At 38.0% G+C, this 26,500-nt stretch overlaps 1 protein-coding gene across 2 annotated transcripts; it reads right to left on the bottom strand.

Annotated features, from left to right (window-relative positions):
• Nucleotides 1-4,080: 4,080 nt before the first annotated feature.
• ago2 (argonaute RISC catalytic component 2) lies at nt 4,081-23,426 on the bottom strand. Of its 2 annotated transcripts, XM_030147122.1 has the most exons (20): nt 23,203-23,426; nt 21,926-21,973; nt 20,470-20,650; nt 20,243-20,363; nt 19,931-20,112; nt 19,567-19,703; nt 19,338-19,472; nt 19,096-19,183; nt 18,269-18,416; nt 18,047-18,166; nt 16,877-16,999; nt 16,609-16,742; nt 16,135-16,319; nt 15,776-15,935; nt 15,572-15,662; nt 14,301-14,495; nt 14,068-14,202; nt 13,751-13,852; nt 13,344-13,543; nt 4,081-13,264 (listed from the first exon to the last, which is right to left on the bottom strand). In XM_030147122.1, exons 1-20 carry the CDS (start codon nt 23,219-23,221, stop codon nt 13,156-13,158), a joined length of 2,613 nt encoding a protein of 870 aa, XP_030002982.1. In that variant the 5' UTR covers nt 23,222-23,426; the 3' UTR covers nt 4,081-13,155. The 2 variants fall into 2 exon arrangements, with proteins under 2 accessions (XP_030002982.1, XP_030002983.1); XM_030147123.1 differs by lacking the exon at nt 21,926-21,973.
• Between the last annotated feature and the right edge of the window lie 3,074 nt (nt 23,427-26,500).

Raw genomic sequence — 26,500 nt, 5'->3', positions numbered from 1 at the left:
TTCAGAATGGGGCCGGCCCAGAATGGAATTCTATTCTAGGCCGGCCTAGAATGGAATCCTGCTGCTATAATGTTATTTTTATACCATGTTTAACGCAAATGATCTAAATTATTACAAAAATCAATACATGGAATTTGCAAATATGTGAAAAAAAAAATGAAACAAACAACATTTTAATTGTAAACTATAATACACTTTATTCACAAATAGAACCTAGTGGTACTCCCCACCAATATGTGGTACAGTGAAATCGACCGAAATTGACAATAGTTACTCAAGGTATGTAAGACTGAAAATGTAAAATTATGACAAATTATGGATTATTTGCATTAAACATGGTATAAAAATAACATTATAGCAGCAGGATTCCATTCTAGGCCGGCCTAGAATAGAATTCCATTCTGGGCCGGCCCAACTCCGGGCTTACAATTCCTTTTTGGGCCTCGACATATATATATATATTAAGCAAATTTTGCAGTTTTTTTTACCACATTCCTGAGGTACATTAAGATATAATTACAATAATTAAGTATTTTAAGACGTTTCAAAGACTTCAATTGACAAATAAATTCGATTTATGCAGAGTCCATTTGTATCACTGCCAAAACATTTGGTCATGATTTTCTGTGACTTTTTTCAGCCAGCCAGTGAATTTTACCACACTGAAGTTTAGCATCTTTCATTCTTATTCAAAGGTTTATCGCCGACATGTGGCTACATGTCTGTGGCACATGGTTGAAATTATGACTGAAACCATTATCAATTCATCAGGTAAATATTAGGCAGATTTTTCACTTATTGGTTTGATCGGTGCAAGTCTAAAGCAGGAGTCACTGACCCGGGTTCCTCTCCTAACACACCTGATTCGATAAGCCTATCATCCAGCTCCGCAGAAGCCTGATGACTGTCAGGTGTGCTGGAGGAGGGAAACACCTCAAACAGGAGTGTCAAACTCAGATCCTTGAGGGCCGGTATCCTGCATGTTTTAGATATTTCCCTCTTCCATCACACCTGGAAGCCATTCCATCGTTATCAGGTTTCTGCAGAGCATGATGATGAGCTGATCATTAATTGAACCAGGTGTGCTGGAAGGGGGAAACATCTAAAACATGCAGGATACCAGCCCTCGAGGACCGGAGTTTGAGACCCCTGACCTAAAACATGCAGGATAGTAGATCTGGAGGACCAGGGTTGGTGGACCCTGGTCTAAAGTAACATAAAACCTCAAACATATTGTATTTCAATGACTGTAATATTAAGGAAAAAAAAGAAACAGAACAAATATGTATATTTGAACAAATGAATTAAAAAAAATGTTAATGCTTTAGTGTTACCATGAAAAAACAATAATACACTTCTTTATTTACAGTATTAATTGCCTTTTAGTGTAATTCAATCACTGTGCTTTGGACCTATCCCTTTTTGGGCTCATTTTGAGGTGAGTTAAACAGAAGGTTAGGAGTAAAAAGTGTTTAATAGTTAGAATTAGAAACAAAATGTGGAAAACATAAAATGTTTTTTCCCCAGTCTAATGATTTCTTAAAGCTGTGTATGACCTTCATCACCAATTTTTCCTCAGATCTGTAAAACCTAAGTTATAGCCCACGTATCACATATCTGGAAGTCTTTCTGTGATCACTCACCTGACTCTCTTCCTTCACAGTGAACAATTTCGAAGTGTACTCCACATAAACAATCCATTTGTTTACAGAGCCAGTAGGTATTTTCAGAAATTTTCCGTTTCCATGTTCGTTGCTGCTGTGGTCATAATGCGGCTGCGGGAAGCTTCACTTCCCACAATGCATGTCGCGGCAAATTTCCGAAAATGCCCGAGTGACCTACTGGCTCTGTTTGTAAACAAACGGTTTGTTTATGGTGGAGTACACTTTGAAATTGTTCACCGTGAGGGAAGAGATTCTGGTGCGTAATCACGGAAAGACTTATGGATTCATGATACTTCGGCTATGACTCAGGTTTCACAGATTTGATGAAAAATTGGTGACAAAAGTCATACACAGATGCTCTGAAGCACATATGGTCACTAATTCTAGTTCATGGAGAGAGTTCAAATGGAAAGTTGTCACAAGATTTTTCAGGACACCAGAGTTAATTTCACAAATGAACCCTCTGAATCCTAATATCTGTTGGTGAAATTGTGGGGCTCACTTAGGGAACCATACCCACATATTCTGGACGTGTCCAAAGATCAGACCTTTCTGGGATGATATATTTGTCACTTTGAACACAGTTCTTAACCAAATATTTTCTAAAGATTTAAAGTTTGCTTTTTTAGGTGTAATCCCAGAAAGTTTAGAGGGAAATATCCAAAAATACCTCTTGCGAATTTTACTAACGGCAGCCATTAAATGCATCGCTATCAAGTGGTTGAAACCTGAACCTCCAACATATAACAACTGGATTGAAAAAGTGAGGGAAATCTATCAGATGGAGCAAATGACATGTACTTAGAATTCAGGGAGAGCTGTTCACAGAGATGGAGACCCATGATTAAGCTTTTAATGCAGTAAGCATTCAGAGGTGGTTGTATACGTGTATGTTATTTATATGTATGTATGTATGTATGTATGTACAGGGTGGGGAAGCAAAATTTACAATGAACATTTAGTTGTTTTTTCTCAGCAGGCACTACGTCAGTTGTTTTGAAACCAAACATATACTGATGTCATAATCATACCTAACACTATTATCCATACCTTTTCAGAAACTTTTGCCCATATGAGTAATCAGGAAAGCAAACGTCAAAGAGTGTGTGATTTGCTGAATGCACTCGTCACACCAAAGGAGATTTCAAAATAGTCGGAGTGTCCATAAAGACTGTTTATAATGGAAAGAAGAGAATGACTATGAGCAAAACTATTACGAGAAAGTCTGGAAGATACTATTAAAGAAGAATGGGAGAAGTTGTCACCCGAATATTTGAGGAACACTTGCGCAAGTTTCAGGAAGCGTGTGAAGGCAGTTATTGAGAAAGAAGGACACATAGAATAAAAACATTTTCTATTATGTCAATTTTCTTGTGGCAAATAAATTCTCATGACTTTCAATAAACTAATTGGTCATACACTGTCTTTCAATCCCTGCCTCAAAATATTGTAAATTTTGCTTCCCCACCCTGTATATATTATTATTATTATAAATTTTTTTTATCATTCATGTTTCATTTGTGATTAATTGTAATCAATATCTACTGTAGATAGTTTTTTTGTTTGTTTTTTTTCCATGTGTGTCATATGGGGATGTGTGATTATATATGTCAATGTATGTAAACTGTCTTATATATCTGGATGAGCAAAACCACATAAAAATTAAGTTTAAAAAAAAAAAAAAAAGTCATACGCAGCTTTAAGCAAGCTTTCTTTTTTTGTTTCTTTGTACAGATTTGACATTACCCCTTTCATGCACACTGGTCACTACAGTGGACAGCTATTCTACAGCTGTTCTCTTGTATATTCATGGATTTTGTTGTTGTTTTTTACACATATCTTAATTAAAGTTTTAAGACACTACATATCTTTTCTGACATGAATTGGTAACATTATGTAGATCTCTCCTGAGCATAAAGCCCCAGAATCACAAGCCCTCCCCATAGTTTTCCCACAATTTATCAGTAAATACATATTTCTGTGTCAAAAATTAAACATGTGGTGTCCAGCTGAGTGGACATTTTTGCAACTTCATGAAAAATAGGTTCATAAGAATTTTTTTTCTTTTAATTATTTTTTTTTAATGTATTTTTAATTTTTTAAATTATTAGTTATTTTTTAAATTATTATTTATTTTTCTGAAGAAAATTTTTAATCACATTGGGTTTTTTTTTTTCATGCCTAAAGACGAATAAAAACACTCAGGAAAAAATTTTGATTAAGGTTCTCATAATTTGTGCATGAAAGGGTTAATAATGGTCAAAATGTTTGTAAAAATTGTATATTTTCCTGTAAGAAAAGAAAGTAGAACATTTTTGCTCCAGATAAGCCCTCGGAAAAACTTTCCTGTTAAATACCGATCTTATTATTTCAATCCATATACATAGAAAGCAGAAAAATCACAACACACCAGGGAAACATTTTCCAACATTTTTATTAATTAACGCAACTTACAGTCAAGCCAAAGAGTGAACTATATTAAGTGATACGTATTCACATTATGTCCTAACAGGGTTTACAGCATATCTTGTGTTCTGTAAGCATAATTGTTAACAAAAATAAGGAAATGTAAAATAGAAATCAAAGCTTACAACTTTACAACAACAAGAACGAGGAGCTTAGCAGTGGATGTGAAACAAATTAAAATCAGCAACGTAAAGACCCTCACCAGGACAGGAATGACAGCAAATTCAGTTTTGGCATGTTGTGGTTTAAATAAGGGAGAAGAGAGAGAAAGAGAAAGAAAGGTAAGAAGTAACGACAACTTAAACTGAGCTCAAAAATATTACATGAATGGGAGGTTTGAAGTCACGCTGCTGTGCTTTTAGCCCAGAGACTTTGGTCACTTTGTTTCTCCATCATGGCTTTATCATGTAAAAAAAAAAAAAAAAAGAAGCGCAATGTATAAAATAAAATAAAAAGGGGCCGTTGAGGGGAGGAAGAACAAAAAAAAACAAAAAACTGGAGTGTCCTGGAATCCTGTTTGACGAACGAATAGGGGAGTATTTTATATATATGTGTAAATATACATCTCAGAATCTAAAGATGATTGTCTGCTTTTCTTAAATCAATAAGAAAATGTATAATTTTGCAGTCGACTACAACTCCAGGACAGCCCCTACATTCATAAGAGGTAGATAACACGGCGATGACACGATGTGAAGTTGGAAGAAAAACGACAAAAAAAAAAAAAAAAAAAAATGTCACAATAGGAATCCAGCTCTCAAGTCTATGGAATTGTAGTGCATAAAATTTGTTTAAGGCCAAATAGAAAAACCTTGTGTATCTAAGGCTATGTTAAGACAAAGGTGCAGGAGGGAGACGAAGGGGGCGGAGTCAGGACAGGGACACAGTAAAAGCAGATACAGCCCTTTTAGCGGCAATACCTGAGTCAACAGTCTCGCCAGTTCAAATCGTCGTCGACTAAAATCGATATTTTTGGCTACGCGGACACAGAAAATAAAAGACGACGGCACGGGGGGGAAAAAAAAATAACACGGCTGTAGCTGAGAGAAGTTATGATGAGAATGTGTTTGCGTTAAATTGCATAAATGACATGTTATCATTTGGCCACTAGGTTTAACACGCTCCTTGGTTGCAACAGATTGACTGGTCGAGGCGTGGGCACAGCCTGTAGTGACGTTCAAACCTCCCACTGGGGAAAAAAATGTATATTTTACTGGACATTATGAAGTACACTAAAGAAAAAAAGTCAATGCAGCATATATCAGGCTTATGAGGTACTTCATGAATATATATAGATATATCAACCTTTTTAGAAAAGCTCTTCAAAGTCATATTATTCCTTATAATTCCTATTGATAGCATAAAATACCTCGTCAGTTATTTCTTCTTTTTTTTTTTTTTTTAACTTTCTGCCCAACCTCAATTGGGCAATTTTATTTTGAGACTGCTTTGAAAGTGCAAAACACAAATACTGATCGTTCTATGCAGCATCTACACGCAAAGGTTGCATGATAATTACAACAAGAAAAAAAAAAAAGAAACCCTTTTCTTTTTTTTTTATGTGGTGCGGCAGATTTTGTCAAACCTTTATGTGGAGAGAAAACAAAAGAGAATTTACAAACCCAAGGTTGGGGTTGATGGAAAAGACGAAAAAAAGATCCGACAAAAGGCACACATAAAACGACGACAAAACACGCTGGATGTTTTCGGTTAAGCAAACGCAAACTCATATGTACCTTTTCGTTGAAGTTTACAATGTGTGGATACACTGTAAAGTATGTCCAAATGTGTTGTATTCCCTTTGCAAATTGTCAAGTGTGACAAAACTAGATTTTTGTGAAACATGGCGCTGGATCTAAGTGTAGAAACAGAGAGACAGGGACGTCCGCCCTGATGTTATTGCAGTACTGGGTTATCATGGCAGAGAACATCTACTTATTGGATTATGTCGAGTGGCTCTATCAAGTAGGAAAAAAAAAAAAAGACAATCAGACAATAGGTGGCGCCAAAATGTCAAGACATAGTTAGGCAAAAAACAGCACAAGATGTCATGATGACTCACGGAAACTAGTCGTTGGATTTGACTGCTTTTCTACCCAAGTTAATAGTTCTGACTAATAGTTTGAGCGTTACAAATAATTACCAACCAAATGTTATTGCTATACATATGAACTCCACCACAGCGACAAACAGCCCACTACGTCCACGCTGACGCCTCGATGGCACATTTCACAATTACAGATGGGACTCATAGGTTGTGCAGGGTTGCTTTTGTCGCCTAAAAATAATTTAAGTAAAAAAAAAAAAAAAAAAGACTCATATGAAACAATGAGAACTGACCACCAATTACAAAAATTTGGTCCCCGAAAATGTAACCAACTAAAGCAACCAACCAGTCCTACGTCATTACTTGGTTTTCCATTTATTAAGGTTCAAGAAAGAACAGTGCTCTTGTGTGATATTGGCTTGTGTCGGTTTGGTCACTACAATTTGTCGATTTTGTTACGATTATAAATTAGGGCTATTGTTAGCTAGCACCTGACACTGCTCTGAGGTAGTTTTTCTCCGAGTTGGTAAATAAAAAGCCAAGTCCTTCTGAAGACTAGAAATGCTTTCACTGTACAAAAACAAAAACATCCATCTAAGTGAGTGGATGTAGGTCAGCTGGATGGCGTTACTTGGTTTGGTTTGGTGAAGCTCTGTAACAGTTCTCTTCTTGGTTCCTTGACCCTAATGTCCACCAGGAACTGCTGGGTCACATATGAGGACGATCCCAACATTCTGAGCTCATTTCCTCGCTTTTTTCACCCCCGAGCCAGGTCTACAAGCAGCCTGCATTTCTGAAACAGGAAATCATCTTTCTGGAAAATTATATGAAGTTAATAATTCATTTCTACTCATTGACTCTGTGTGGTATGCGTTCACATGCATGCAAAAGATCCTTGTTTCCTGTCCTTTTTTTTGATAAATATTTGACTTGTAAAACTGGAGACATTGCAACATGAAGGGCTATAAATTATTCTTTCTTATATATTCGACAAAATTTTCACTGTAAAGACCACTACTACACAACTGGGTGAACATGATAAAAGAAAAGATCTTCCAAAAAGGGCTCACCTGGGATTAAGAACTGGAAAATCTGCTATGAGTGCTATGTAAATCTATATGGAAACATAAAAAAAAAACAGCGGTGTAGCAATACAATCACGGAAAGTAAGAAGAAAACAAAGTCTACTGTAAATTTGAGATTCTGAGCTGAATTCCAGAGGGTGACTGCGAAAGACTGGATAAAAATGTCGAAATCCGAAGTCCGAGAGCGAAAAACAGGTGTTGTGTTAGCTTATGCAAAAAAAAAAAAAAAAAAAAAAAAAAGACGACAAGGAACAGGATGACGACTCTGCACCAGTGTCGAACTACAGTAGCCAACGTCCTCAACTGTCCTCTGAATCCCCAAAATGAAAGATATTAGCTGTTATGTGGGTGATGGTTAAAATCGATCAACTATCAGAGATAAAAACGTATGAACCTTCTGCTGTTATTTAAGCCTATAAATTAGAAAAACAAACTTAAATGTTGCCGTTTATAAAGAACGCTGTAAAGGCTGTACACGAGAAGCAACGGTAAGCATAAATGTACTGGACAGATAGCCTTTACTATATATGACAAACCACACAGGCTCTAAGTACATTCATTGTTAATAGGAAAATAGGTTCTACTCTACAAGAGGTTTATTTATGTCAGCGATAGTTTCTCTACAAGAGACGAAGAGAGGCAGAAAGAAAAGACATTACTATACAGAGGGTCATGATACTGATTCAAAAGCTCCTGCTTCCTTTGGATTCAGACTTTTATCCATTAAAAAGCCAGGTTAAGTTTGCCGATCACTTAAATTAGCTTATGATATGCTGTTTAATTAAAAACCCGGCCTCGTCTAGTTGAAATATACAAAAACTGCCGAACTGTGAACGTGCCGAGTTCATTTGTTGTAAGAAAAAGACTGTTTTGACAATTCCATCGCCTGTGCTTAAAATGTTATGACACCTCTCTACACACCTTAACTTGTAAAAACGGCGACACTTTTCACCCCGGCTGGTGTATTCATTTGTTCAATACACATTCTTTTTTTTTTTGGCTCATTGTAATCAAATAAGTTTTGATATGTAAGTAGTTACGTCCGACACAAATCTCCTTTACTTAAGTATGGTGAACGTTCCACTCTCCTTACCCACCCACTCAAATGCTAAATGCCACTCTTTCTGTAACATTTAAAAAAGGCATCAGGATTTTGTTTTAACCTCTGAGTGCTGGATGGCTAGGTAGAATCCCTCCTGATCAGCTGGCGTGGCAGAATACACACTGATCTCAAGCAAAACACAACCCTGCTCTGCATCTTTTGTCTTTAAATGCCACCCGTGCCAACCGGAGACGAAAAAGACTGCTAATTTGCGTATTCTTAAATGCTGCGACAGCTACAAAAATCCATTCTTATTTTAGTGCAAAAATGTCATCGTCCAAGGTTTGTGTTTTGTTTTACAGGATAAGTAAATGCCATTCTGATCTGTTACTCTAAGGTGCTGGTATAGGTCATGTAAAACACGAATAAGCAGTAACAAGTACAAAGCCGTCGTTTAAAGGTTCAGTGTGCGATATTTAGTAGGGGTGCAACGGTACAGGTTACCCATGGTTCACTGCGTATTGCGGTTCTTCAGTCATGGTTCACGGTACGGTACGGACGTAGAGGCTGGCTATAGCCCAGCTGTGCCAGCTGTGACTTGGAGCTGATGGAGAGCCTTAAGCCTCATTTATGTTTGCTTTATGTACGTAAATAGGTACGTCCATTTCTAATGTTGTCACTGCCTCCATACTTCCATGCGTCATGTATGTTGGAATGATCGTTTCTCAGTCAATCCAAAAGAGGGCGCTGCTCTTAATTACCATACTGGCCGAATACCATGAAGAAGAGTAAAGTTATTTGAGAGGACGACAGTCAGTAATAACAAACATGGTGACGACAGAGGAGGTTTTACTAATGTGGATACTAATGTTAATATTGAGAAGGGTAGTTGGAAGTAGAAGGGCTGTGCTCCACGTCCGGCTCAGGCTGGGCTCTGCCATGCAATGCTTTAGACGGGCTCCACATCCAGCTCCAACCAATGACAGTAGAATTCCGTAAGTCAGTCATCTTCCAAAGCTCTAATATAAATGGAAGTTGTCCAGAAATTCATTTGAAAATGACAAATGAGCCGTACTGCGGTACATGCTCGTACCGAACCGTGAGGGGCGTACTGTTTGGTACGACGTGTACTGTTGCACCCCTAATATTTAGTGACATCTAGTGGCGAAGTTGCATATTACAACCCAATGAATTGCTCCTCAATTACCTACAGTGGCTGCAAAAAACACGTAAACATTCTGAGCTTTTCAGTTAAGGAAGTAAAACTCAAATCGGTGAAGATAATGCACCTTAAGGCTGGATGCCACTTGCTATGAACGGAAAAAAAGGGGAGGAAGTCCATTCTGAGCTACTGTGGAAACACGGCGGTGGCTCCCTCCAAGGTAACAAAACACAATTCTCACTTCCTGCAATTACATCCTCCTAAATCCCCCCAAAATATTACACACTGGACCTTTAAGCCATTTCCTTTTAAGGACACACATGATACTGTGGGCAAAAAAAAAAAAAAGTGTTCTATTTTCACTTCACCTTCCACCCTCCTACACAATACATAACAGGCATCCTCGAATTAAATACTAAATGCCAAAACATCCCCTTGTGAGAGACATCCGAAGGACTTAACATTCAGAGGATTGAAAAACGTGGACCCTTGTGGCAATATTGACCAAAAGAAAAAAACACAACAAAAAATTAACAAAAAGCCTGTATTCACACAGCGAAGAAAACATTCACATCTCCCAGAAGAGAGCCAACTAACATAAGAACAACAAAACTTAACTAAGCCTCATTTGTTTTGAACCTGAAGCATTAAATGTGTAAAAGAGTAGAGAGGTTTATAGCAAGGGGGGGGGGTTATTCTACTGTTATGTTTTTTTTAACCTGCAAACTAACAGTGAACCTACATGCGTTCTTTCATTGTCTTCGAATCCTGGATATTTAAGGTTTAAATGTGATGTCTGCTGTGCATGTGTTGCTAAACTGCTCAGGTGGGAATATGGTGTCATTTCATCGGTGCATAGAATAAAATGAAACAATAAAAAAAGGGAAAGCTGCGTGTGAATACATGTATGTATGCACGCTTCAAAAATTTGGTCATACAGCTCAAGGCTTAAAATCAAAACCTCACATGAATTAAAAATTAAAATCCTCTCTTGACGGTTTGCGTAAAAGTCTAGAAAACAAAAAACAAAACACAAACTGAAAAAGCGAGTTCACCACCATGCATACGAAAAGTTTCAAACCTCTACTGCAAATGCAAGACTCAAACAATGCCAATTCGATAGATAGCAGGGGTAATTATACAGAAATGGCCAGCAGTGTGATGTTACCATTACACTTTAACAGGTAACAAGAGGTAGAACCCACGGCCATTTCCATACAATTACACCAGTGTCACAACAATATGGCCGAGCCTTTCCCGCTTCCGACTGAGGAACACGTCTATCTGAGTCACACCAACCTTCTGCTATCAAAAGTGCATCCAAATTTGTTAGACCAGCACCGGTAAGAACAATATTGACATCATAAACAGTAAATATCAAGTACATAATTATCAGAATGCCCCACAAACACAGTCTGTCGGATTTCTAGTTGCTTAAACAGGTAACGACGAGTAAAAAGGGTAATGCAGAGGTGGTCGAAAAGGGAGACAAAATGATCCTCAAAACGATGAAGCGTCTCTTAGCATAATGAGTAAAAAGCTGTGTGGACCAGTGCAGTGAGGATTTAAGGTGGTTTACAGTGAAAACTTCTAGCACCTAGAATCAAGATGTCCTTTTTTTTGTGCTTCCATGTCTTTTGATTAGTATTAAATCATGTAAAAGGTTGTAATCTTGTTTGGCTAAGAAAGACTGTGTGTTACAAAGGATACACCCAATTTTCAGACTATAAAATCTATAATGATAAAAATGACCACATAAATCCTTCATCCTGTTAGAAAGGCATGAAGACGCCGATAAGCACTAAGAAACGCTACTAAATGCGACAAGCTAAAAAAACAAAACAAAAAAAAAAAAAAAAAACAACATAAGAAGCCCTGATTATCTATCTCTACAAATGACCCAAATTCATGTGAGACACCTCACTGCTAAATCTCTTTGTTACAAATGATGCATAGTTAGAAAACATAGACTACTTGCCTCCAATCAAGACTATGGACATTCGCCTGCTTAACTTGGTAGTAAAACTTAGGTGGGAAGTTAGGAAATGTCTAAAATTATTAGTAAGACTTCAACAGTCTTCACAAGGCAAGAGGATATTTGCATTTAAAATCTGTATACAAATAGACAGTGTTGATTTAGACTACATGTGGGCCAGTTGTATTAAAAAATTCTCTATAATTTCAGCAGCCTCCACTGAAAGCTTATTCAAAATATACCTTATTACCAACGTTACTACATAGTATAAAGACTCACAAAAAGTCATTTGCATAAAACCCAAGCTTTGTGCGATGCTTTTCTCCTCCTGCTTCTAGGAGCGAACACTATATTTAAAGAGTTTTTTATTTACTGGGGGGTTGGGGGGGGGGGTTCTGAAATGTTGCAGCTGCTCTCACTCCAAAGTACCGAATGCCTGGATATGGAGACGCCACACAAATATCCCACTCCGACAAAGACACTGCAGAAACACTATCCTGCTGCTATATACATAAAAAAATAGAAGGGTTAATGAGTATAAAGGAAGAAAGAAACAATTATCACAAATGCCTAGATGTCTAAAACATGAGTCCGCTACATGCATATTCATTAGAAAAATGACTGAAATCGACTATAAAAACACAAGGGAACAAACATGATTTCATTGTGCTCCCCTGTGTTGCTTTCTACATCATGTTTCTTTTATCAACACGGCTCAGAGTACATTAAAAAGGTGTCTTTGTTGGGATCCAGTCCCAATACACTACTTCTCGGGATGGGAGTTAGGTTTCTGGTGCAACTTGATCAGTTCAGACTAAGAAGAGGCTGAGAAGGATTGTTCTCTCAAACAATACAAGTCCTCATCTATAATAAACTAAGTGTTCAAGGGTTGAACAAATCTGATGTGAATCTTTGACTGAGTTGTCATCAGATTTGGCATAAAAACGGTCATCAGTGTCGATCACGGACAAATACTGAAAACCCAGCACACGTGGGCCGAACAGTTCATAGTTTTACACAGAAATAAAAAACAGAAAGATGGTCTCAAATGGCACTTTTCATCACATAGTGCCCTATGTGAAAAATCACACGCAACCCTTAATATATTAAGTACTTTTGTCCTGATTGAAGTACCCATTCTGGTCAGTGCACTTTGCTTTGATTGGCTGATAAATAATGTTTGTCAGAGAAGCAAATCATTAGGCATATAAACAGTGAACGAGCCCCCCGCCCCCATTTTTTTTAAGTCACCTTCTCCTGGAAAAGCACCGAGACCTTAATAAACATAACAGGAGAAGCAAGTTAAAAACCACCCTATCTGTAATGATCCTGCCCCCTAGTTTTGAAATGGTAGATTTCATCTATCAGTGTACAAACTTATCCTTTTCCTCTCATACTTTGCAACGTATTTCCCTACAAGAATACAAATATATACTAATGCACAACATGAAAAGTGAACCCTTTTCCAGCTCTGTTCGTACAAAGACTAATTCTTTTGCATCATACACTCTAATAGCTGGTTTGGTATTTGTGGGTCAGGGGCTTGTACATGTCGACTGAAATACAACTGGAGACAAACTGGTAACTGACAGGTCTGTTTAGGAGATCATGATGTGAAACCACTGTGGTGCTATCTACAGTGATGGTGAGACAGCGAGGGGTAGTGTGGTCCATCAGCAGGGTCTCACCCAAGTTGACCTGGGGCTCTGTGCTCTCAGGCAAAGTACATGGTGCGCAGGGTGTCTTGATGGATCTGAACAGCCTTAGCCAAGGCCTGGTGGTCCCGGCCATTACTCTGGCCTGATGTGTGACTGCCTTCAGCACTGAAATGGCACAGTTAAAGAAATTACAAACATGTAAATACTGTTTTGATCTCCATATATATGCAAACAGAGTCCTCACCTGTCATGCTCTTTGTCCACCAAGTGATAGCGAGCACGGAAAGCCACCAAATGGGCGTAGTAGGCTGGTGCTGGGATGGACACTGACCGCGTGCAGCGCACATAGGTGTGGCAAAGCTGGTAGGTGAGGACCTGCAGTTCATCTGAAGAGAAGTGGTTGTCGTCCCAGAGCACATGGTAGTGAGACGGTCTGCTGGTACCCTACGCAGAGACACAATGAATGATAAGCGTCACCGTTGGCCAAGTTCTTCTGCATGCCACATTAAGCTGCTGTTATGACCTGGAAAGTCTGACGAGGCCACTGAGGCTGTTTTTTCTGATTATCTGCAAAACCCGTGCAGAACACCGATGACAAACACAACAAGTGCTTTTAATATTAGGCCAACCCAGGCAATAGTATGTCTTTACCTGTATGCCAGCGTGACTGCAAAGGTAGAAATCAAATTCTGATGGGTGCGTGATCTTGGTGTCCACTGTGGTGCCTGCAGGAATGTTGCCACTCTTTCCAACCTACAGAAAATTGGACAATATTCTGGTAATGCCTTTAGAGATATACACTTACAATTCAGAGTGACTAATTTAGCCGTTTACATTATAAAGCTATATACATTACATGACACATTACTTGACAAACCTCCATCCTTGAAAATTATCCAAGAATAAGGAATTTTCTACCAACTGGTAAAAAAAGAAAATCCCCTCCATCCCAGTGGATCAGTACTGACCCTTTCATTTCTGTCCATACAGAACAGTCTTGTGTGGTGTCTCTTCTGCACAACCACAAAGGTGATACCGGGTTGGTAGTCCTTCTCCAGTTTAATACAAGCCTCACGGATCGCCAGCAGCTCATGCTGAAGAACCTGCACATATTCAAGTAAAAAAAATGACAATCAATTATAACGAGTCAACTCAAACAGTTCTCATCAACACTAAGCTCTAGTGAGTACATAATTTTTACCTGGTTGAATTGGCCCTCAGAGATACCGTCGCGGTAGTAGATGATTCTAGTGGGCTTGAAGCGAGTGGATTTGTAGAACTGGATGAGCAGCTCCCGGACCATGGTGGCCAGGTCCTGGATGATGTCCTGGCGGTGCTGCTGTACTCTGACTGTGGCACAGTAACGGCTGGGATGAGCATCCATGCTGCCAACAACCTAAGCAGGAAAAGCAAAAAAAAGCAAAAAAAAAAAAGAAAAGGAAAATCCTTTAGTAACAATTGAAGGAAGACACGACATGGACAAAACACACACCATCAGAACCAGGAACTGAATCCAACATGTTCCACGACACTGTTTACCCATAAATGTTGAGACCCTCTACAGTGAATGTACTTTAGAGACAATTATAATGTGTCTTTATACATTTACACAAAATGTGCTTACTAAAGTAAAGGTTACATTTCATTAGTCTCATAGCATAACTGCCTAAGTCATATTTTGGGCCAAACTGTGATATCTGTGCAACTTTATTCTTCTACCACTGCTGCCTCATTTTATGCAGAGGCCATAATTTGGCCAAAAACGGACATAACAGATATAGTATTTCAACCATATGACAACATCCACCAGAGTCCAGACACAGGACCATCATCATCATTTGGTGTTTAACCCCTTAGACAAAAATGGAGGGAAAAAGAACTGTGATTGAGGTTAACGAGACAGAATCAATATGGCTATTTGTGTTTTCCAACACAAGAAGGAAATAAACTTTTGTTGGTCTCAGACAGGTCTTGTGCTGGCTACTGTTAATGTTAAATTAATGTTACACATAATCCGGCTGGTGATGCTTCCTGGTCTTGGCCATTACAGACTTTCAATCAAAATTTACAATACATTGAACACCTAGATTATGTCTCATCCCAAACAACCCCTCGCACCACACAATCAATGGAAATAGAAATTAGCTTCTCTGCTAAATCTTGTGCAGGCATCTTGTTCTTAGTAACTAATGCCAATACACACAGTCCTATAACTAACTAAATAAATAAATACAAATACAAAAAACAGCTAGATTATCAGTTCAAACTGGCTTTAAATCACACATCAGATCTAAACTCATCTATTTATCTTCTAGTGTGGACCCACATTTATCAGACCATTCTAAATGTGCAGGCAAGAGTTGTTAAAAATACAACCTGGCCACAGATTGTTCATTTTCTGTGATTCGGGTACATGAAGTGCTCTCTTTCATCTTATGCAGCATCTTTGCTGTGTGGTGTAATATTACTTACTGCAGCAATGGAAGGTTTCTTTCCATCTCCTGCAGGCGGATGAGTCACATCCGCTCCAAGAAAGATAACTGGCTGTTGGAACACCAACGGTCTGTGACAAATCAAAGAATACAGATGAGAGGAGTTCAGCACAGGAACATTTAACACTTTCTGATCTTTAAAGTATTAAATATTAAGATATGTTCAGGGTCTAGTTCCACACACCTGCCCTGTGGAAGTAAGATGTTATTGACACCGCCCAGCTTGACGTTGATCTTCAGACAGAGGTTGGAGAGGGTCTGAGGGGTTGTTTTTTGAACATTCTTCACTTGTACACACTGTGTGGCCATGCCGAGCACCGTGTCCCCAACACGTTTCACCTCAGCTAAAACACAAAGATATTATGCATTAATCTTTCTGAATAGACTTCCATGAGGAGTTTCAGGCAGCCTATTAATGCATTGCAACTGTATTTTCTAAAGCACATTTTTTTCTGTAACTGTGTATGTAGGGATGGATGCTGCCTGCTGGTGACAAGGTGAAAAGATAAAGTAAAATGTGATCAAACTGAGTACATGTCATACCATACACAGGCGTCTTCCCTGGTAGGATGACGACCACTAGCTGGAGGCCTTGATAGGTGTATTTCAGGTGTCTGAACATGGGTTCCACACTGTCCGCACCCTGGGCATATTTACAAAAGCAGGGCTGACCCTGGATGGGCATCCCTGCATCTCGGGAGATTTTCCTCAGCTGGTCAGTGAACGCTCTGAGATAAATGAACAGCTTGTTTATGTACTTGTCAAGAGTATTACTTTAGGTTACACATGGTACTCAGGTTACAACAGGTATATGACATCTGAATCACAGAATGTATGGGATAAAGAAGATACATTTCAAGAAAAAAATATCAGTAAAAACTTATAATTATTACTATTATTAGGGTATTATAGGGTAGGTTATTATATTATGTCCAGCTGCTTGTTAATAATTGACCCAACAACAGGCCCACATGCTCAGTGTCATAAAACTAAAATGGAATTTACTGTGCAACTTACTTGAGTAGGAGTTCAGTGCACTGCCTCTGTGGTGCAAAGCAGGCGATAGCCCACACTTTGATCTCGATGCCAGTATGGAACTGCTTGTTCCTCATGTCCCACACTCCCTGAATTGGTGTGGCTATTGCTTTGTTCTGCAAATTATGAAAGCAGCCTTGTTACTCACTGGTCAATGTCTGCGTGATGATCTAATAAATATGATAGAAGGGGTCACGAGGAAAAGTGCTTTATATGTGGGGTAATTCATTCAAACTAGGGATCAACATACCCTGCCTCCATAAAGAATAGAAGGGGCCTGCAGGACGCGACCGTTCACCTCTGTCATCTCGTCTCTCACCATCACTCCAAATTCACGAACGTAAGGGTCAGTGTTGAAGTTGGCACTTCTCATCTGAAAAACAATTAATAGAACTCATGAGTAATACGAGCTGTGCAGTTTGACTGTATACTTTGGGCAACGATATAAAATCTGTATTGTTTCATACTATATACCTATCCGTTATATTGTTGTTTATTGTATCATACTCTTTACCTCAACATTTTTGATCATTTTGGTGCTTTGTGTTCTGTTTTTTTCTCCATTACAGGAAATTTTTGGCAAGGCAACACAAACAAATATGAAAAAGACTAAATGTGACACAACTGAGTAATTCTGAAGGTAAACTACAGGTTTCAAATAAAAAGAAAATAACCATGAGGAAGTAGAGTATGGTCCCTTTAAACCACACAGAACTATTCCTGTATCATGACATGATATAAAATTACTTACACTATGACAGATTGACAATACTTCCCACTCTTAATGTATCCGAACATCTCCATTTGAGAAGTATTGATATGAGCTGGGAAGTGATGCCAGTATATGAGAAAAGATGCAGGTCTTTTACAAAAGATCATAATATAAATTATTATTATTACAATTGCAGTGTAAGCAGAACTTCTCACTTTTTTTCTGAAAAACAAGACATGCACTTTCTCTTAGCTCACCTAAACAATGCAACAAACATGTCTAAAAATAAAATACAAGACCAGTTTGATGTTGCTAGCTTCATTCTACATTTACTGCTGTTTAGGCTTTTCTTTTGCTTGTATTAGGTGACAGTGACATTCTGGCACAACACCAACTGGGTGGGAAGAATATTTGTTGGCATGAGCAGCTGGCATGTGTGCATGTTTCAAGGGTCTGTATCAGGGAGTCATGTGTTGGGAGTCAGCCAAAACCATTGTGTTATGCCAGGCATTTTACTTGGATATGTTTTAGGTACTGGCCCCTGAGCGTCTGAATTCAACGTGTTACTGACGAATCACACCGTGCTACAGTTTGCACACCGTTTGTACTTAATACTGCTTGCACTGTCTGGTTTGACAGAAATACTGACTTTGACAGCAGATTTTAAGGATTTACAGGGACAGCTAACTTTATCTCACAGCTACTTACCAATTTACTAATCTCATCTTGACGGTCTGGTGCTGATCGGGCCGTGGCACGAATCATTGTGGAGGTCTGATTGTCCGTCAACTTTTTGATACAGCGCTGTCCTGCCACTATGTTACACACCTGAGGACAAAATTTTTAAAAAAGGGGATTATAAGAAAATCGACAGTTAAAAAAGAGGACTTTATTATAAAAGCTGATAGTCAAAGAGGTTTATGTGCATACCTCTAGAGGCAGGTAGGTGTGCTTCTGCTCCTGCCCCACTTGAAGACATGGAAGATGGGGGTATCGCAGGATGAGCTTGTACTTGTCTTTAAAGTACTGTGCTACTGTGCATTCAATAGTTTGGCCATTCTCTTGCTGCAAGGGAAACCTGACAGAGAAAATAAAGAATTAGGGTACGTTTGTTAAATGTCTGCTGCATTCAGAGCAGTTTGTCACAATTATCAAGTCGTTTTCTGTCAGATATTAAAGCAGCATATGACTTTCATCACAAATTTTTCTTCAAATTTGTAAAACCCCAGTGATAGCCTAATTATCACTAATCCATTAGCCTTTCCATGCTAATGCATCTAAATCACTTCCCTCTCTGTGAACAACTTCAAAGACAACTCCCTCACAAGCAGTTTGTTTACATACCAAACTGATATGTAACTTAGGCCTTTTTGGAAATTTTGTCGGGAAGTGCACTGTGGGAATGGGAATTCCACGCAGCCGCAGCAGTAACAAACGCAAAGACAAGCAATGAAACAATGTCTGCTACTGAGTCAGAAGAAATGGAAGGAATCAGTGTTAGTCAATTATCATCTTATAATACGGGGTGTGTGATCATGAGCCCTCATGGCTCACTCGCTCCTTAGAGTACATGCATGATCATTCAGGTTTTACAAATTTGAAGAAAAATTTGTGATGAAAGTCATACGCTGCTTTACGTCCATCTCTAAATTATATTATACACTTGTATTGCTGTACATCTTGCACAAATTTTAGGCATTAATTTTGACATCAAACAAAGTAAAAACATCAAACAATAGACACAATAGAATTCTTACGTTTGGTGGCTGGCTGGTCGTCGGGTCACGTTGCATACTCTGTACTTCCTCTTCATCTGCCCACAGTGAGTTATCTCTACCTTCAATCCTGGATTAAGAAAGAACAGTAAAACCAAAGATTGCATTTATATTCTGCAACTTCATCATGATTCCCATATATGCAACAAACAAATTTTTACCAGTCAAACTTAATATTAAAACTAAATACCTAATAATACAAGATGTTCATGAGTTTTGTTCACCTTTGATTTCTTTAGTAAATTTCACTCGCTGAGAATCTGTTAAGGGCTTCTGTTGTTCTTCAATGCTTTTGAAATCCAGGACCTCACACATGAATTCAATAACAGGCTGGGCTTTGTAGAATGCAGTGGCCGAAACTGCCAAGGAAACAGACATGATGATGTGAGATTCACAGGAAGAACTTTGCAGCGTAGAACTTGTCAACTTGCGCCCAGTTACAATAAAAAGTACCATCAATGTTGAGCATCATTTTCCAAAGGGAAGGTCTGACAGACTGGTGGAAACCAAACCACACTTCTCTGCCACCACCAAGTGGGTTTGAACATCCCTCTGAGGGAGTGAAGAAAGAGCGGCCCACAGGAGTATACCTGGAAGAGAAAAAAAAAAAAAAAAACTTATGTTGTGAACAATAGAGCAAGTCAAAAAAAGATGAGGAAAAAAGACAGGATCAGTGATAGATACAGGACAGAACTCAGTAGAGTATGGTCTTGGCAGTTTTGTACATTCCCTCTATAAATTATTAATGCAATACTTCCTGTGTGTGACAATGACAAACTCAAAGATGAACATGTGGTACAGAGTAATATAAACCCACCTCATAGAGGGCAAATGTCTCATGACAACATCCAAGGCCTGGATGGTCTCAAAGGGGACACTGGGCAGCCTCCCTGATAGTGCTTCATGCAGAGCCTGCAGACTGACGCAGGACACCCACTTGATTGATACTTTGAAGCTGCGATCCTTGCCTTCACCAGGAATGGTCACCTCAAGCTCCACCTGTATGGAGGACAGACAGGGAGAGAACTTATCAGGTGCAATGCTAGGAGATTTTTCTGCAAGCCGATATTAAATACTATTCCATTCAAAGTGAACACTTCACTGCTTCTTTGTTACAGAGAGCACATACTTTGTCTCTGCCTATGGGCAAGGGCATGGCAGTGTAGAGATTCTTCCTCCCGTCATACACTGGCTTTCGATCACCAAAGATCTGTGTTTTAAAGTGCTGGACCATGTGCTCCACTATTTCACTGTGAATTAAAACGAGAAACCAAAAAATAACCAAAGTTACAATTGGATAAGAACACATTTCTCACTCAGTTTTATTTAAAACAAGGTTGGAAATCTTGTGCATACCGGTTGACCCTCCTAGGGCATTTTTCAGGCTTGATGTCAATGTCATAATGATAGACCTCCAGTTTGGGGATTTCCATCTCAAAGAAGTTGGCCTGGAGCTTGATTGTTCTACCCATGGTGCCAAAATCTGGCCGGGATGGTGGCTTGAACACATATTCTGGCACAGGGGAAGATGGGGGGTCTGAAATAGGAGAATTGTGCAAAACAAAGTTAAAACATGCATAAATTGGTATAAATACAAGCACTTGACAGAAAAAATAAAGCCCAATTAATATATCTGACCTCAAAGATAGTAGAAAAATGCAGATGAGGTTTTACAAAGTTAATAATTTCCATTCTGAATTAGAGGAGAAAAGGTATGTAATTCATATTATCTTCACATGAATGGCTACATATTAAAAAAAATGCATGCAGGGTGTTCATCCATGTTAAATGGTAGACCATTTGGCAAAAGGAGTTCCATTTTTACCTTAATGTCAGTAGAACTGTGAGGTGTTTATTGTTAATTTGAGTGAAGGGACTGTTAAAACATCTTATGGTTATCATCTTTGGTTATGCAGTAGAGGGACAGAGGTAATATCACAGGGAAAGATCCAAATGACTCCGCAGACCAGCATGGACAACTACACAACTTAAATTATTCTTGATCTTTATTCACCATTTCCAAAAGTCTGACATATATTCTTGTTGTAAATATTGTGTTCAGTTTCACCAACTGATTCTTCATCATCTAACTAACAGAGTTCAGTGATTGTTTTGGTTGCCTACGGGTAGATACAGCAACCATGATATCCTGTGTGTGCTGACCATATGTTTTATAGCTGGTATCAAACAAGCTTGTAAAAAAAAAAAAAAAAAAACCCAAACTGCCTGCTACTGATAAGCTTTGTGATTACTGTGACATTCCCAGCTCTTCAGAATGTTTCTTCTTATATTGAGAAAAGAATTTTTGAGGTGCTACTTCTGGTTTTTTTACATAGTTTCATCTTTTGGTGACACGTCCAACCAAAAACCCTATATCTGCAACTTCTGATATCAGCGGGACTGAGTCAGAGCACACACTCCATTCCTCTCGGTGTGTTATCTTTGTGCTACAGCTCTGTTCATTCAAACAGAATTACACCCATAAAACCTAGTAATATATGGCAGGGAACAGTGAATGGCCTTTGGTGTAGAAAAGTGCACTGCTATTCAGAGGTTGAAATGAGGTATATTTTAAAGTAAATTGACTGTCCCCAGTGACATTGTAGTCTTTGTAGATTTGTGCCTATAGCACCAAATAACCTGTGCCCTATTTTCTGGACAATTTCCTTATTCAGTTAGAAGGTTAAATTATATTTAAGATGAGAACATACTGTGATGCTTGGAGGATGTGAAATAGCATAATGTAGCTTCTTACATGAGACCAATGCAGGAGCACTTTTAGGCTATAAGGCCAAATATGGAGAAAGCTTACCAGAGCTTACTGACCCAGAGGACCGGGGTCCCTCAAGCATCTCAGAAGCTACAGAGGACGGAAATTACATGTTATGAATGCTCAGAAATCTTCTCTGTCCAACACAGGCAGTACTTAAATAGAGTGACAAGTAAGCACATTAGTGGCATTTTACTAAATGTCACAACTCTAAACTTAGGGCATATCAAAATTTACATGAACAATAACTGCACAAAATAAAATATACCCCTGAATATACTTAGTTCTAGCAGGTTTTGCCCTCTTTATCTGTTCCAAAGTGCCACCCTCCACAATAAGGGGCGACATTTGAAAGCTCTTATCAATATGCTCACAGTGGGAATTCAGCAAGCTGCCAATCTTACTCTGCTGAAGCCACCCATTGCACTGGAAATAGCCTGTGCATAATCTCAAAACATATTTTAGAGCAAAACAAAGGACAAAGAATAGAGTTGTAGATTGCAGCATGACAAAGAATATCAACAATTAACACATGTTAAATGGATAACATAAATAACGACAATGATAGTTTCGTTGATCTTAATACAAAGCCAGTGAGGGTATGTTTTATCAAATAACTAAATAAGCTAGTTAAATAAAACACGACTGGACAACTGTTGAGTTACACTACAGTCAGATTTCACATTAAAACTTTTTCATGGTTATCCACACTTAGATTAGATGACATTATATATGAAAAATCGCGTCCAGACCGTTGTATCTCGGATAAATTCAACGTGGAATGCATTAGTTGCTTACATGAAAAGTGAATTAGTGTCAGCTAGCCAAGGCTAAGACTGGTGATAAGATTAGATAGCATGGTCGGCCGCTAAATAGTACTGTAACTCTGTGTTTAACAGTAATTCAGAGTGGAAATAAAACACTTATGTCTGGGTTTGAATTAATAAATGTATTCGTATGCAAGTACATTTTGGAGCCAAACTTCATGCAGCTACTTGGAGGAGCTAACTAATGCTAACAACTTCGGAAAATGAGGGACCGTTGAAGCTAAGTTAGCTAACAGCAGCTTGTTTTTGTTGCACGCTAGCTAAGCTTGCCTCTACTACTAATGCCTCCACTTAAGACTGGGACAACATGTTCTCTAATGAAGGGATTTGTTGAGTTTTACTATAAATCCCGAAGAAATAACACACTGGAGCGTATGTGTATCCAATAGACAACAACAACCAAACGTATTGATGGCAAAATGCTGCAAGCAGTCTGGTCATTTTTGCTAGCCGCATCCTTTAGCAGATGCTAACATTAGCCGCACCACTTACCTCCAGCAGAGGAATACATTTTGTCGACTTTTTAACGTGTGCCGTGGACGTATGGCTACTCCACTTTATTTTTACTCAATTAGACCTAAACTCATACGTGATCGAAAAGTATAGATATCTCCGGAAATAAGGGAAGTCCAGTTCGGAAATAAAGATATTTAGTTAGCCAAGTGGTAAATATTTAGAGTCTCTCATCCTCGGCACGGCCCCATCCCCCCAACACACAAAACGGGAGCCGAGTGAGAAAAGATAGCAATGAAAAGATCGATGCAACGTAAGAGACGTTCCTCCTTCGTACTTCCTGCTTCGTCCAGGTTCCGTCCTCTGGCGGAACATGCTAAATTTTCCTCAAAAGCAAAAAAAAACCACCTTCCTAAATTTATTTTCCCTTATTTACAAAAAATATAGGCTTCTATTTTATGATTTATGCGATATTTTAGTCTTTAACTCTTGAGGATGTAGGTTAAAACTGTGTAACCGTAAATGGGAGGATACTTATCTTGAATAATGAGGACTTCCTTGACGTCAGACGCACGGAGCGCGCTCAACGCCTTAACCCCGATTCAAAATGACTCAAACACATGTAGTTTTAATGTTATAAATATAAGATCCTGTGTCTAGTTAATAATAAATATATGCCTATGTAAGAAAATGAAATGTAAACAACAACAAACAAAGAACAAGAAGAAATTCCTTGAGTCTGTAGGAGTGTTATTTCCGAGGTAAAATCAGTGTAGGTTGTTTATTGTCTTTGGTTAGAGGTGTGAATAAAGTACAGTGGATAGAGGAGCTTCCACCAGGCTGAACAGGTTAATGAGGTTTAATTTGATATTTTGGGGCTGCAAATTCTTGGTGATGTTCTCTGGGTGCCTGCTGATCCAATATTTAGAAAACAGTTCAAGGAAACAAGATTCAATACAGTTCCAGTGTTGTGAAAACTATATGACCACAATTTAAAAAGCTTACTTCCACACATAAAGAAACTGCGTCTACTTGGGCCAGGATGGTCTCTTTTCTCTAATCTCAGCAGAGCTTTTCTCTCTCTTTTTTCTGTTTGATGTTGTAATGGTATGGAAAATATTCGCTGGTTGCTTAACCCATAAAGACCCAATGTTACTTTTGTGTCAGTTCCCAAATTTCTTTTTTTCTATATTAAACTTTCCTTAAGGGATTTATCACTGTTTATTAAAATATTATCCTCTGTATTTTACATTTTTCACTGAGAATCATGTATTTTCTTATATTTAATTTAGATGTTCATGAAAACTAAATCCAACAGAACAGAGAAAACTGGGGGAAAAAAACCTTTTTCAGTCAACTGTATCATTAACTGAAATAAACCCAATGTGTCCATCCACTGTCATTGATCCAACTCCATGAGTTTTTACTGGAGAATCAATGTTGTAGAAGATGACGGTGTTTCCATGGTAACTATGGAGTCTCTGAACGTCCAAATGGGTCATATCTGATGGCCAAGAAAAGATGACAAACTGTATTTTACACCAATTATTTACATGGATTTATAGCATTAGTGGATCAATGGGGATTAAACACTTTATATCAGTAGATGATTTTGGTCGCCAGTGGATGTTTGGGTCTTTATGGGTTAAAAATTGTGGCAAAATTGTTAATATTGTAAATTTTCAGTTGTAAAAATACACATTTCATGGAAGTTACTTTGGATCAGTACCTAGATAGATTTTAATCTAGGTAGAATTTAGTCAGATGTGCTGAATTAATTTATCACTTAATTTTATTTGCTTATCAGGTATTATTTCAAACACTTCTAAACAATCTGTTTTGTCACTCTTTCATGATTAAACTTGACTCAGTATGATGTACTTACACATGTCCTCCTGAGATTGCATAAAATTAAATCAATATGTGACTTAATTGTACTTAATCCCTCTTAATATTGATCAAAATCACTCTTAATCTATTTTATTAAGTACATGTCACATTTATTTATTGACTGAGTAATAATAAAACTGAGTCTCAGGTTTGACAGTGTATTTTTTAGCTGGGCGCTTGGGTTGAATTGAGATATTTTCCAAAAATAGGTTACACAGGCATTTAAGGTACATTAATAGGTTAAAACATTACATTTCACACTACAGTTAAAGATTAAAGTTTAATACCAATAGTTTATCTTTAATGTATTTCATTCATCTGTTCAGTTAGTTTGAAAGGCTTCAGTGTAGATTCTGTCAAGTGGAGTAGCTATATTTGTTTGGCTTTAATTCACACATACACACATTTATGTCAGCATCTTACCTGGTTATTCTAAAACCTTTCCAATTTGACTTCATAAAGTTTTATCCATGGCCAATACATGACATAATGTATAAGAGTGATGAATTCCATCTCTGCACCTTTTGTTCTAACAAGGCTTATACATTTAAGTTGAGTGTTTTTAAGTTTAGTCTTCAGATTGTCACTTTCATATGTGTGCATATCAATTTTTCAGTACTTGTATATTCACACCAGATACTAAATTTGAGAAAAATTAATTGTCTTTTCTTCCTTTCTGGGTGAATATGTGCAGTTGGTAAATCTTTCCACTAGTCGGCGCTGTTCACCACTGAATGTGCAGACCGATGGCCTGGCATTTTACATGTTTGACAGCAGGTTTCACTAAGAGATAAGGAGATAAATCTTAAACGATCACATAGGGAGAAATGGTCCGTTTTTGGCATCATATATATGGCAATCAGACACTAACTGAACTGGATTATAGAAACACCTTATTTGTACGCACTTAACAAAAATATAATCATTTCTGCCTTGTGCATTTTAAAATCAAATTAATATTAAACAGTATAATAACTACAATGTTTTAGCACTAAACAAATGCGTTAATTATTTTATTAGGTTTAGCCAAAAACAGAAAATATTAACCATAAACTCACTAATCAAACTGTTTTTTTTTTTTTTTTTAATTATTCTTATCATTATTTCTTTATCATGTAATATGATTGAAACGTTTCCATCAAATCAGCTATTAATCTTTAACTTATAAGAAAAGCGTCGATTCTTTTGAGTTAAATTCAGAATAAAAAATATAATCATGATAATATAATAGTATAAAAATCGCTCGGTCTTATTGGAGGCCCTTTTTGGAAAATACGTCTTAGTCCTTTAATTCAGCCTTCTTTAAACGTCGATGGCCAACACTTTAATTGCTCCAACTGATTGATAGTGTAAAAACAATGCAGCCTCCCAGTCCGGGTGGGTTCCCCCCTATAAGAAAGCTGGCTGAGTGAATTGGGTGTAGCTGTGTTTGTGTGCGCCTTGGCCA

Source organism: Sphaeramia orbicularis, chromosome 11, assembly GCF_902148855.1.
Source record: "Sphaeramia orbicularis chromosome 11, fSphaOr1.1, whole genome shotgun sequence".
Classification (NCBI taxonomy): Eukaryota; Metazoa; Chordata; class Actinopteri; order Kurtiformes; family Apogonidae; genus Sphaeramia; species Sphaeramia orbicularis.
The sequence above is the reverse complement of the archived record's forward strand: the minus strand, read 5'-3'. Positions and strand labels throughout refer to the sequence as shown.